This window comes from Bactrocera latifrons, unplaced genomic scaffold, assembly GCF_001853355.1.
Source record: "Bactrocera latifrons isolate USDA-ARS-PBARC rearing strain unplaced genomic scaffold, ASM185335v1 scaffold_73, whole genome shotgun sequence".
Taxonomy (NCBI): Eukaryota; Metazoa; Arthropoda; class Insecta; order Diptera; family Tephritidae; genus Bactrocera; species Bactrocera latifrons.
In genome coordinates this window covers 511,716-525,687 of record NW_017537412.1, presented here as the reverse complement: position 1 = coordinate 525,687, position 13,972 = coordinate 511,716, and the positions used below count along the sequence as shown (strand labels likewise).

At 33.6% G+C, this 13,972-nt stretch overlaps 1 protein-coding gene across 3 annotated transcripts in view; it reads left to right on the top strand.

The window, feature by feature from the left end:
• LOC108976120 (potassium voltage-gated channel protein Shaker) overlaps positions 1 to 13,972 on the top strand; it is a 354,344-nt gene extending 340,372 nt beyond the window's left edge. For all 3 annotated transcript variants that reach the window (XM_018945033.1, XM_018945034.1, XM_018945035.1), the window contains 5 exons: positions 3,593 to 3,716; positions 3,966 to 4,134; positions 6,874 to 6,970; positions 11,304 to 11,499; positions 13,847 to 13,972. In XM_018945033.1, the coding sequence (XP_018800578.1) occupies positions 3,593 to 3,716; positions 3,966 to 4,134; positions 6,874 to 6,970; positions 11,304 to 11,499; positions 13,847 to 13,972 (712 nt within the window). The remainder of the gene's footprint in view (positions 1 to 3,592; positions 3,717 to 3,965; positions 4,135 to 6,873; positions 6,971 to 11,303; positions 11,500 to 13,846) is intronic.

The window sequence follows — 13,972 nt, the reverse complement described above, 5'->3', positions numbered from 1 at the left end:
TTGAAGTTTCCTTCAATCGCCGCTAAACGACGAAGACAAGACAGTGACAATAAAACGACAACCGTTGATGAGTAGAAGTAAAGGCGCTAACTGTGTTCATTCATTGAGCGCCTGCAGCGCGAGCAATGATGCCTCGGGTGCAATCGCTGCATTTATGTGTAATTTGATTTTGCAAAACTTTCTGTTTGTTAGCACACACACAAATAATATTCAATTTTCAATTTATTTATTTTTGTTTTCTCAGCTTTTGTGGCATTCACTCAAGGCTGTTGGCAAACAGCCGCAGAACCTTCTAACTTCAGTGCCGGGGTGTGAGGTACAGCATGTAGTCGTATGTTCGCAAAGGCACTGGGCCTTGAAAGTGCAAGCCTCGCATAATTTTGTTCGACTTAACTATTTGAAGGAGCTGCTTATAAGTTGCTGGCGGCTTATGTGCACATAAACACTCTCACATGCATGTGCTTTTATATGTTTGTAAATGTGTGTGTATGTACACTCATACCAATAGGCACATTACATCATTCGCCGACTGCACCCCTCTTCTCTCCGTCCTCGCTTCTCTGGGGCAAGCGTTTTTAATAAGATGTTTCCTCACACTCACACGCTTGCATTTTCCTGCGTGTGTATTGGTGTGGCGCTGCAATGCTTCACTGCTGTTCACATTTTCTTCGTATTGCTCTTTCCTTTCTACTTCATCAACTCGTCATCTTCGCTGTCCTTCGAAGTAATTTGATGGCAAATATTGGATTAGTTTTCTCCGTCGCCTTGATCGCAACTGAACGATTTAAGAAGGTTATTTATTTATGGATGATTATCAACGTACACATGCATACTTATGTACATATACCAATATAAATTTGTATGTATGTGTGTTTGTGTTTGATTTTGAGTTTCTTGTTAGCAACTCGCTCATAAATATAACCGCATAACTTAATAAATTAGGAAGGAAGTTTACAAGGCTGATCAGATAACCATCAGAAAATTTTCCATAAAACAAAATAATTGGTAGATGTTAATACAAGTTTGTTTAATATTCGTTAATTTCATCTTTTTCTCTTTGATGAAATCGCATTTGTAATGGCGAAGTTTAATAATTTTTCATGTGCAATTGCTGTTAGCTTTCTGAACTATCTTCGCGTAGTCTCCGTCTGCCTACATTTGATAAGAAGGATATTTTAACATAATTCTTAAGTTGGTGCAAGGTTCATTTATGCAAGTAAAGACCTATAAAACTTCTTATAGTCATCCAGGCAAGAAATTTCTTTGACTTTCTTTCAACAAAATAATAATATTGTTTGATTTCCATCTGCAAAATAATACCAAATAAAAGTTCTTTAAGAAATCATTTGCACTTGTTTCTTCGAACACACAATTTTCACACGATCTTTATATGTTTTTCAGGTGATGATCGAAAAAGTAAGACTTTTGATGACGAGTTTTGTCGTTTTTTAGTATCTCAAATATCAAAATATAGCAAAATATCTTTAGTCGGAATCAATTGAAAGCAATATCTTTTAAAAGCCTTTGGCCACTTTTGTAATCATTTCAATTTCAGAGACGATACATATGAGCATAGAAAACGATAAGGGCAGCTCCAGCTAACAGTGATTTGAGATGACAAGAAAATCCGTTAAATATTTCCATTTCATCACAATTGCTGTTGAACGTTTTCAATACTAATCAATTTCCTCTTGAGTAGAAATTAACTGATAATTGTATAAATTTGAACAAATCACTTCAATTACCACTATATACTTGTACATACATACATATCTCATTAGGAACTATAATTTGATCATTTTTCAATTAACAAAATATATGTGAATATATATTACAGTTAATTTTTGGATGAAGAATATACCAGATTAACAAATATTTCCTATTCTAGTAGTGGACATATTTTTAGAATTGTTACTAAGCCACCATGGCAATCTTCATGTAATCTAAGTAACCTAAGTATTTGATTTAACTGTGGAAAACTAAACCATTTTAAAATGGTATTGAAAAACCAATTCGCCTATACTTCACAACTACTGCAACTATTGACCTAATATTAATGAATCTTGACGAATAGATTGAAGATAGAAAATAATTGAGGCTTTGCAACTATGTGAACTATGGTCGATTGTACCCTCTCCTATATCACATATGGTCCAGTCCCAGGATCTCCCGTCTGTATATCATGAGTGTCTTGCTGACTCTGGACAGTGTTAATACCGTGACTATTCCACCGTACGGTTGAGTGTTAGGGGCCTCAAGCCCTGAAGAGATCTTCGCTTTACAAAAGAAATAACTTAAGCCCCTTTGAACAATCACGCACAAAGTATTCTCAAATTTTCGTCGTGCCATTATGATAAAGTCATCGGCATACCCAAGACACTGAATCCCATTGTTTCTGAGCAACTCAAGGAGCTCAAAATTAGGGTGGCTCCATAGTAGGAGGGTTAGAACTCCACCCTGTGGGTAGCCGCTCGTAGTACCAAGACGAATCTTATTCTCCCCCACAGTGGTTTCACCTATTCTAGTACGCAGTACAGCCGCTATCCATCGTCATACTGAAGTCGCCACATACCTTTCATCCAGTGTCTTGATGACGCTTGCAAGGGACGCTGATAGTAATGAAGTTCAACCGCGAGTTGGTAAGAGCAGGTGCGATTTTTAGCGCCTTCGATCTTATATACTTGTAGTTGTGTACAATCTTTTACATCCATGCTTCAACGGATGGAAGTAAGAATAATTGGCCTGAAAGATTTGGATATCCGCCATCGCAAGGCCAGTTCGAGAAGGAGGCCAGTGCCCACTTGATTGAGTCTGCAGTGACTGAGTTTAGTGAGCTATCTGGTCTATGTGCAACCCTTGGTGGAAGCTGGTCAACGCAAACGGTCTCTGGGAAGTGCGCAAGCAGAAGTGCCATTTATCTTTATATTTATTGAATTGTATTTACTAGATCGATAAATCGATTTATAAACACTCATCGATTATTTTATGCTACTGTTGGATACAATATTCACTTTTTAAATAAAACTTTTAAAATTTTTAATCCCAGAAACATTTGAACCAAAACTTGGCATTTAAGCCAAATCGATCATTTTTTAGCCACAATGGACGCGAAAGCGATAGCATTATGCGATGAAGGCAGAATTTGCCAAAAAATATAATAAATATAGTATTTTAACACAAAAAATGCTTTCAATTACACTTTCAACGCGAACATAAAAATTTTCGCTTAATTGTACATTTATTGAAGTGCTAAATGTAAGGAAATCGCTGCTTGGCAAGCGATAGTGGAAACTGTGCCAACAGCTATTCAGCATGAAAGGTCGCAGTGAAAATCCACGAGCTTGTTTAAAAGTAAGTGGTAATGCTAAACATGCAACAACAAACGCAATGCCATAATAAAATGGAAAAGTTTAAGATGAGACAAATTCAATCAAACAACAAGTGAAAGTTAATTCAATATTGATAGTCGTTTAATTTAATATTAATATTTTTTCTTATATACTAAAATAATATTTTACAATTTATATATTATGCAATAATATTAGAAAATATTTTTAATAATAATTTTTCATTTCATTTATTTTACTTACAGGTCTTTACCCAAATTAAGCAGTCAAGACGAAGAAGGGGGGGCAGGTCATGGGTATGGTGGGGGGCCACAACACTTTGAACCCATTCCTCATGATCATGATTTTTGCGAGAGAGTCGTTATAAATGTAAGTACTCCGTGAGAGAATTATTAAAAAGTAAAAATTTTAGAAATTTATTGAATATACTGCGATATATAGTGTGACAAATTAAAAAATAAAACAAAAAAATATGTTTACTTTGTACGCATTTGACACACTTTCTAATCAACCAAATACTCTTAGGTTTCTCTAATAAATTAACTCACTTCCATTTGCTTTTCACATATTTCGCTTTGCTTTCCATTTTGTCTCTTCTACTCAAACTTTGTTTTGCAGGTAAGCGGGTTAAGGTTCGAAACACAATTACGAACGTTAAATCAATTTCCGGACACACTGCTGGGGGATCCAGCTCGGCGATTACGGTACTTTGACCCGCTTAGAAATGAATATTTTTTTGACCGTAGTCGGCCGAGCTTCGATGCAATTTTATACTATTATCAAAGTGGTAAGTGTTGTAAAACTGGACTATATTTGTTGTAATTCATTGTTGTTGTTGTTTTTTTGTATTTATATAGTATACATATTACAAACTTATTTGTATGTATCTATAGTAGATATATCGTACGTTAAACTTACTAGACAACATGGAGTTTTTATATTTTTATTTTTATATTTCTAACGCTGTATGGTTAGTTATCCGATTATATGCTGTCTATTTTCGGTATAGCTGATAATTCTATCATATTTAATATTCGTCATTTCCGTTGCTAAAAGTCCATAACATTTTCGTCGATTATGTGTATCTTGGTCTCTTACAATTTATATTATTGATAGAGGGCCTTACCTAACAATAGCCCACTAAGTATTTTCAGCTGATAATCTAACGGAGGGGAGGTCTTCTTTTTCCTCTGCTTTTCTCAACGGGTACTACGTCCAGTACTGTCAGAGGTGGAGTGTTTTCATACATTCGGACGACATGGCCTAAGCAGCGTAATCACTGTCTCTTAATTCACTGAACTATGTCAATGTCACGTATACCTCGTACAGGCCATCATTGAATCGACTGCGGTACTCGCCATTGCCTATGCACAAAGGACCACATATCTTCCGCAGAACCTTTCTCTCGAAAACGAATTATCTTCCCTAACAATAGATTGAAGAAGTCACACGATAGGATGTTGCCTTGTCTGAAAACCGGTGTCGACCGACTCAGGAAGGTCCTTCCCGATTTAGTATTAGTTTCACGGGGATAACAATTTCAGACAACGCGGCATAAAGTCAGCTCCTTTTCGTGCGTCAAAAGCAGATTTGAAATCGACACGTATGTGTCGATTCTCTTTTCAAGAGTCATTTCCAAGATTTGGCGAAGATCTGGTCAGTTGTTGATTTTCCAGACCTGAAACCACACTGGTAAGGTTTGTTGACGGTGGATTTTAATCTTTCACACAATACGCTCGATGAAAATTTATACGCGATGTTGACGAGGCTTATCCCATTGTAGTTAGCGCGGACTTAAATCCCAAAAGCCGGTTTGCTTTTGTCCCACCATATTCTACAAAAGAAGCTGATGCATGCTCCTTTTCAGTTCTTCGCCGCCTTGTTTGAATAGCTCGGCCGGCATTTCATCGGCCACCGCCGCTTTGTTGACACGTCTCATCCCCATCGCCATCGATTGAAAATTCAGAAGATTAGTCATAAGGTATTGACGTGATCAACATACACCAGCAACTTACCAGACGGCTCTATTTCATTATACTGTTCCTGAATATAAAAATATTATATTGAAGCCTTGTGATAACTAGAAGAAAACTGTCAATATAACCTGGATTCTTGACCTACTTTGACATGGTTTTACCACGATATTCGACCGAAGACTTTTCATGACATCTTGGTAGTTGGAAAGCATTTTTTACAGGCGTTAACGCGTCGAATGTTTTTCGAATTGATTTCGGAACCAATCATGCATTTTTTTTAAGGCCCAAATGGTCTCTTCCGATATTCCAACGATGACAATAGAATCTCTGACGGTTAATAGTCAATTAACAAGCACCACTTCCTTTATTTTATTGACGTGTTATGCCAACAGTTGATGTTAACGGTCGTCCCGGTCGTGGTTAGTCGTCAAAGCATTCTCGACCCTCTGAAATATTTTTAACAATCAAAACCACTTGTTCGCGACGAACAATTACCACTGAAGGTGGTGCGTTTTGAACATTTCGGCACCAGAAATTTGATTCTGCACACAAAATTTAATGGAACTTCTTTGTTGACTAATTGGACTCGTCATAAAAATCGCCGAATGCACTTAATGTGATTCAGAAAGACAAGCGTATACTAATCAGTAATGATTATTTTGTTATGAATTTGGCACAGATGATACTGACAGTCATACCAACATGGGAAAAAAATATGGGCTTTCGCGCGAAATTTAAATGAAAAAGTCTAAGTCTAAGTACTATTGGTTTGCCCACAATATTTAAAAAATGGGCGTTTCAGAAATATGCAAAAAAGGCGAAAGTAGACGACCCATTAAGAGCTGAATATATGTAAAAACGGCTGAAGAGCAGGTATAGAGAGGCGTCTTAAGTTCCCATTTGTATCACGTCCTAGTCCAACCAGTTCCGCATAATACTTGCAGTGAATATTCAGCACCATTATTGCTTCGGCACACGCAGTATTATCGTTTTCTAAATCCACCAATGCTATACAAACTATTTCTTGGTTGGATAACTGAACCGTAATTGAATACTTTTCGAATTATTAATTCCTAAGAAAATGTATCCTGACTTTCTAAACTCCTGTGACCCTCTTTTATCGATACTATCTCCTGTTTCTCAATGAAGAAAGAAAAATAAAGCACGTCTGACAATTCGGTATACACATATATTAAAGTAAATATTTGTATTATTGGTCTGAGTATAAAATATACAAAGAAATCGTTAGTTTTTGTTTATTCCGTGTTTTATAAAATTCAATATTTTTAAAAATATATATTAACATGTATATTTCTGCTCTTCTCTTCTACCCCAATTCATCGTACAAAACACAATCACGTGCACCAAACACACACATAACTTGCCATTCAACAATCACCCTCAATCACTCAACAATGTCTTGTACTTTAATCATAATATTTTATATACATTAAATGTGTATTTTCATTTGTTTTAACGATCTCGTTCATTTGTATACCTTCGTCATGCTTTTATAATTTCTATAACAATAAATAAACTCCCTCATCTAGGTGGTCGACTGCGGAGACCGGTCAATGTCCCTTTAGACGTATTTAGTGAAGAAATAAAATTTTATGAATTAGGTGATCAAGCAATTAATAAATTCAGGTAAGAAAATTACCAAACTAACAAAGCAAGAAATATTTTTTTTGGTTAAAATCGTTATTATTATTAACAAAAAAAAAGTTATAATAATATGCATAAATAATTGGTTAAAAAGCTGTTGCGTAGATGATTTACTTAATTGGAATGTTAATGCTGAATGAATTTAAATAACAAATATGGTTTTTCATGTAGACTTGTATACACAATAACTGTACAGCGCAAAACACTTTTTGAAAAACAATTTTGTTTATAAAATTTATTTCATTTTTTATAAACTTTTCCTTTACACTGATAAATTTAAATATATACAGCCCAGTTGGAAAAATTATGTAATATATTGCATGAAATCATAGCTTAGCAATTATTGTAGTAATAAAAGTTATAGTAAGCAGTTTATTTTTTAATAATACACATATATCGCAGGCTCCTCACGCCTTCCAAGGCACTCTTTTGAAAGTAGAAGTAGTTCTTTATATATAGTCATATAAATACTTCCATATTAACATAGCTGCAATCTTGAGCAGTAATATATTTAAAATACTCATAAAATTATTCAATAACTTCAAACATCACCGAATTATAAATACCATCTGCACTACGGATCATCTCAGAGTGCACGGAATGAACGTCTCATAAAAGTAATTTAAAACAAATTCACTGGGTATTTGTTATTAAAACAGCGTATTGAAGATCTTTATCGGTGAGAGAAATTCTTACACATTAGGTGAATCTATTGTAATTAGTCAAATTTTCAATTAAATTATCTGTAACTCTTACGAAGAGAAGTAACTCTATCGAGATGCTGTGAACTTTTTTATGGATGGGTCAAGGCTTGTGGAGGAAGGTTAGTAGGGGAAGTGTCAAGAAATATCCATTAATGCCAATTTTATTCTTCCTTTCGGACGGTAAAAGCATTTTTTTAAACCGAAGTTCCCATCATTCAAGCAACAGTTGATGTACTGTTCCGGAACGTATCCTCTTAGGGAAGAGACTATCGACGCGCATAGTAGAATGGCAATACTGAACTTATATTCAAGTACCGCTCGAGGCAGCTATCAACGTCGTCAGGTTACTTCTGGATAAGACTACTTTGGGTTTCAGAACATAACGAAATCGCAAAGCTGATGAGTTGTCAAGAAAACTCATTTTAGCTGAGTAGGAATTAATCGGACCTCCGCTTTCCTCTTACAGATTACCATTAAACGGCTATTAGTCTTAGTCAGTAAATGATCGCTATCTATGCAATCACAAAATCCTTCTGGAGGAAAGTAAATCGCACGGAAATCAGCAAACATTTTGTTTTCAGCAAGAATAGCTAGTGCCAATTGCAAAAGATGTTTAGAAGAACACGAAATAGAATTATCTCAATGCATTTTTCTTGATTACCCCGCATTAGCGACAATAACAGTTAGGTTAGGTTAAATTAGTCTGGTAGGTCAATAAGCAATGCATTGACCAGTTTCGGTCCTTTGCAATACCATATTAAGTTCAGTTTCTAGGTCCAAGACGAGTAGTCATCCTTTAGGATGCCTACGCTTGACGCGAATTTTAACAGAATTTGCCGCCTCACTGTCGATTCCTGCACTCTTCTCGATCGCGCAGTCCTAATCAGTTAGTATTCTCATTATGTTCCTATAGTCTCTTCTATCGAGTGCCAACAGGAATTTTTTGTACTTTCGATCCACCCTTTCGCACATGGCTTTTGCAGTTTTGTACCAGGTATCTTATTCCATCTGGATTTGCAAATTTGGTAGAGTGAGAGAAAGAGATAAGAACAAGAGGTTTCGTCACAATAAAAGTTCATTTCTGTTTCTGATCTAATGTTATATGAAATATAGTGACGTATAATTTGATAATTTCTGAAAAAAGTTAAAATTTAACCTAAAGCACAGTGGTCTGTAAAAAAGTATTGCTTGAAAACACCTCTCGATCTTTTACCAAAATTAATTCTGATCAACGTCAAATGGATTCTCTACTCTATCTCAGCCAACGTAATCTTACAGTAAATAATTAAAGTTTGACTGTCATAGACAACTTTATTTTTGTATTTTACGAGAATAGGGATAGTTGTAAAATTTTCAACGGGTGTACACGGATATAACAATTTTTTTGGTGGGATGTAAGAAATTCTGATATCCTTAGTTATATTTCTTAAGCTATGACAATTTTTTTAACCACAATTTGTCTACTATTTCAATTTTATAGTTGTTGTTGTTGCAAAACGTCGATAAAATGGTAAGGATTAGATAAGCTTTTATTGACGCCATCCAACGGTACACCCAGAAACGTGCTGTTTCGACGGGTTCAAATCAAAGGTAGAAGGGTCTCTGAAGTGAAAGATTAGTAGGGCATGTAAAGAGGTGGCTAGTATCTTGCAGGTACTCATTACACGCCGGACATATGTTTGATATGTCAAGGTCTATTCTGGATAAGTAAGAGTTTAACATGCTATATTATTCAGAACGAAACTGCACAAGAATCACTCTTATTTCTCGTGGCAACTCGAGCTCTTCATCTGCCATCTGCTATCCTCGTTGACTATCGTGAATAAATTATTTATATGACAAGTGCTGTATTCTGTAACAGTGCATGTTTTGAAAAAACCAAATTTGAAAAAAAAAGCACAATTATGAAACAAATTTTTCGAAAGTCTTTGAAGTCATTGAAATCTTAGAAATAAATTTAGTGCGAATCTGATCTAGTTTACAATTTATTATTATATAGACGTGAACATATTCTTCTTTTTGGCTGTACGGGACAAATTTTATAAGATATAATAAATAAAAGACTAGTGTAGTGGTAATGAACTAGAGTCTGAAAAAATAGTCCTTTTCTAAATTCTATATAAAAATTTCAATGAATGTGGTTTCTAAATTTTGGTTTTGGAGATGTCAGAAACGAATAAAGTTACAAAAGTTAGACATAGTTTGATTAACTTCAACCTAACCTCGACTAACCACAATCTCCATTGTGTGATTTCCAACTGGGCATTTTATTTATTTTCGAAACTCATTCAATATTATAACTGACCACAGAACACTCAATACATCTAACTTAACTGTACATATATACGAAATATTGTTTTTAGTGTTATTGCTGTTGTTGTTCCTTAAAATTGCTGTTGTATGAAATTAAAGAAAACAAAACACAAAATTGATTGAATCAAATTGATGTTTTATTGTTTCTAAAAGTTGCTGTTGAACTAAAAATAAATTGCATACGAATATTAACTAAACTAAACGCTATCGGCAAAGTGGAAATCTTTGAATGCTGCTGAACAGAATTGAAAACGCAAAAGAAAACAAAAAAAAATATTACCAAAATCAAGACACTGTTAATCACTTGACCACCAGCTTAAAATTTTGTGCATACGGCATGGGGGAAGTATGTGGCCGGTACCGTGGCACGCACACGCATGCGCCAATGCTGCAAGCTAAATGTAAACAAAAACAAAATTCCATTTAAAAATGAAATGCGAATTCCACCAAAACAAGTGCGACGATCACCAAAAAGCTAACAACAAAACGTCACTCATACACATCCACGAACACTCCACGATACACACACACACACACACACAGCATTTATATGTATCTAGTAGTATGTAGCCGCCAACACTTTGTAGTACAACAGGCTTACATTAAGAGCATAAAGTTTCCGCCCAAAACTTTACTACTACTCCAGCAGTAAGACGGCCGTAAAAACAACGTTGCCGGCACCGACTTGTACAGAAGTGCTCGAATACACGCTCTAAACTATTGAATTCACCCGAGACACAAACCGTCATAGCCAATGAAGCCACTTTTCACCACTGCTGCTGCTGTGTACACCGTTAAGCGCTAAGAAAATTGGTTGGCAACATGGCCGTTGGTTTAATTATTGTGTGCTTCCGTTTCTAATTCAACTTGAATGTTTTATTTTTATTTATATATTGAATATAGTATATATATATATATATATATTTCTTAAGTATTATTTACAACTATTTACGTACACTCGTGCATTCACGAAGATAAATCTTTTTTGAAATCTTCGTTTAGTTTTATTAAAGTAGAATTGTTGTTGATATACGTAACTATTTTTCTTGAACTTTTGAGTAATCTATTCGAAGCTACAGTGATTGAAGTCATCGCCGGTATTAAATGAATTGAATTATTGTGTTTTTCGTAAAAAAAAATATTAATAAATTTTATTGTAAATTGTTTGTTGTTTCTTAAAAAAATTAACATTACACGTTTATATAAGTAAAAATACTAAATAACACACACTTGCTTTTCCAAATATCTTTCAAACCCCCACTTCTACCACAACAAAACTACTCGTGCAACCGCCACAGAGAGGATGAAGGCTTTATTAAAGAAGAGGAAAGACCATTGCCGGAGAATGAGAATCAAAGAAAAGTCTGGTTACTTTTCGAGTACCCGGAGAGTTCGCAAGCCGCCAGAGTTGTAGCCATAATTAGTGTATTTGTTATATTGCTATCAATTGTTATATTTTGTCTAGAAACATTACCCGAATTTAAGCATTACAAGGTGAGTGCAACAATTATGTTAACCAATTTGTAAAACTATTTTGATAAAATTGAGCTTTTTCACAAAGGAAGGTTTTTAAAGCTTTGTTATATTGCAATAAGAAATTAAGGATTTTTGAAAAACGATGAAAACCTATGAATACAAGTGAAAGCTCTAAGATAATTGATTAAATTTCAATACGATAATTATTTAGTTTTTAAATTTTCGGAGCATTTTTGAGAAACTTTTACATTCAGAATGCTTTATTGAAAACCATAACAATAAGCTTTCATTTATATTAAAACTTTCATTATAAAACTAAAATCGTAAAAACAACGTTTTTTTATACAAAGCCTTTAAAAGCTTGGTTGTAAAAAGCGAAAGATTTTATAAAAAACGTGAAAAAACATTGATGAAAGTGAAGGATGTAAAATAAGTTAATAATTTTTTATTTTTTGCATTTGCTAAATATTTTTAGACAACTTAGATACTCCAAATACTTAATTTTAATTTAAAAATTATAAAAAAAAGTTTTTGAATGTTACAAGGTTTTATTATAGAACTAAAATCATGCTTTATTTATACATAAGCTTTTATTACAAAACTGAAGCTTTATACTTTTAAAGCCTTTTTTATATAAAACAAAAGCTTTATTCTCAAATGTGAAAAAGCTCTGATTTGTCATCTTTTTATGTGTTTTTCTTTCTTTTTTCACTTCTCTATTGGTAACATTAACACAAACATTTTACTACATCTGCCTTTGTTTATATTTTCTTTGCTTTTTGCGCGCATTTTTGCAACTTGATGTCAAATTCGAAACGAAAAGCTCCAGGAACGGGTTGGATAATTTTTTTTGGCAAAATACTACTTTTTTATTCATTATACTAACTAGTTGTTCGGTGTTGTATCTCAGTGTGCTCCAACCAAAAGCCTTTTGATAATCTATAAATGTGGTCTACATATAATTATGCCGCCTGTAATGTAATGCCAGCGCAAAAATTTAGAGTGTATACTGGTTTGAACTTTATAAAAGTTAGTAAATTATGAATCAAAATTAGTCTCTGCTTTCAAAAAGCATAGTTATTATTTCAAAAGCTCAGCTAGCAAGTAATTCTCCAGTATAAGCTTATTTCAGTGATAAAAAATTGAAGGTGAAAAGTTTAAACTCATTTCCTTGATTTGAAATCTATCAACTCGAAAGCTTCATAAAGATTCGTAGATGAAAAGCTAAGCCTACAAGCATTTCAGTATTAAAAAATGACAGGTGAAAGCTTAAATGTAATTTTCAGTATTTGGAAGCTCCAAACTTAAAAATTTCGTGAAGATTCGTATGCGAAAAGCTCCACTTACCAGCAAACTATTGTATGTGAACTAACCTCATTTTTTATTATTTTTAATATCCCAAGTTGAAAGATTTATTAAGGTTCTTCGTCGAATCGAACTTTTTATCACTTTCGATACTTCTACTATTTCAAATTCAAAGCTTCATGAAAACTTTTTGCAAAAAACAAAATCAAAATTTTAAGCTATTATTGTTTAAGTTTTAGCCAATAATTTTTGAGTCTTAACTCTCATTAAAATAATATTGAGTGTTTAAATTTGTATCGTTACTTCATCAAGTATCGCTCTATAGCTTCTTTATTGCTCACTGACTGCAAAGCTATCAATTTCTTTATATTTAGCGACTTTCTTTGAGTTTTCTACGCTACTTAAAAGCTCTCAAACCAGTTTACATTCTATTTAATGTTTATAGCTAAAAAAGCTTAGTAACTATTAACGGAATTATAAAATATAAATACTCTTTAAAATTTGATTTCGAAAATTGTACATCTATTAAATATTTAGGTGTAAACCTATGAAAAATAAAAAAAGATTGCCCACAGTGCACTTATCCTTTTGACATTAAGTTGTAAAAAGTAAAATATTTTTGTGTAAAGCTCTTATCATCCTTTTTTTTAACCAATATGGGAAAGTATTAAATAATTTGTTGAAAGCTTTTATTCATAATGTTGAGATGTATATTATTTACGAGTAAAAGCCACTTTAAAAAATGTTCAATATAGTGCCTTATTAAAATACTCACAAATTATAAATACTCCTCAAATAACCTTATGGGAAAACATTGATTTATCAGTCGATACGCCTACCCTTGCTTGAAAAATAATTATTTCTGTAAAGATTATTTTACCTTCACCAAAGTTTTCCCACATACTTTTGAATATTCATAAATTATCACATCCTTATTTATTTCTCTCATCCATTATAAGACTCTGTAAATGCTTTTACGCTAATTAAGTGTTTCTTTATGCTTACTTTTGTTTCTAAAGATAAGTTGTTAACATAATTTTCTTATATCTCAAATTAACAGGTGTTCAATACAACAACAAATGGCACAAAAATCGAGGAAGACGAGGTGCCTGACATCACAGATCCTTTCTTCCTTATAGAAACGTTATGTATTATTTGGTTTACATTTGAACTCACAGTCAGGTAA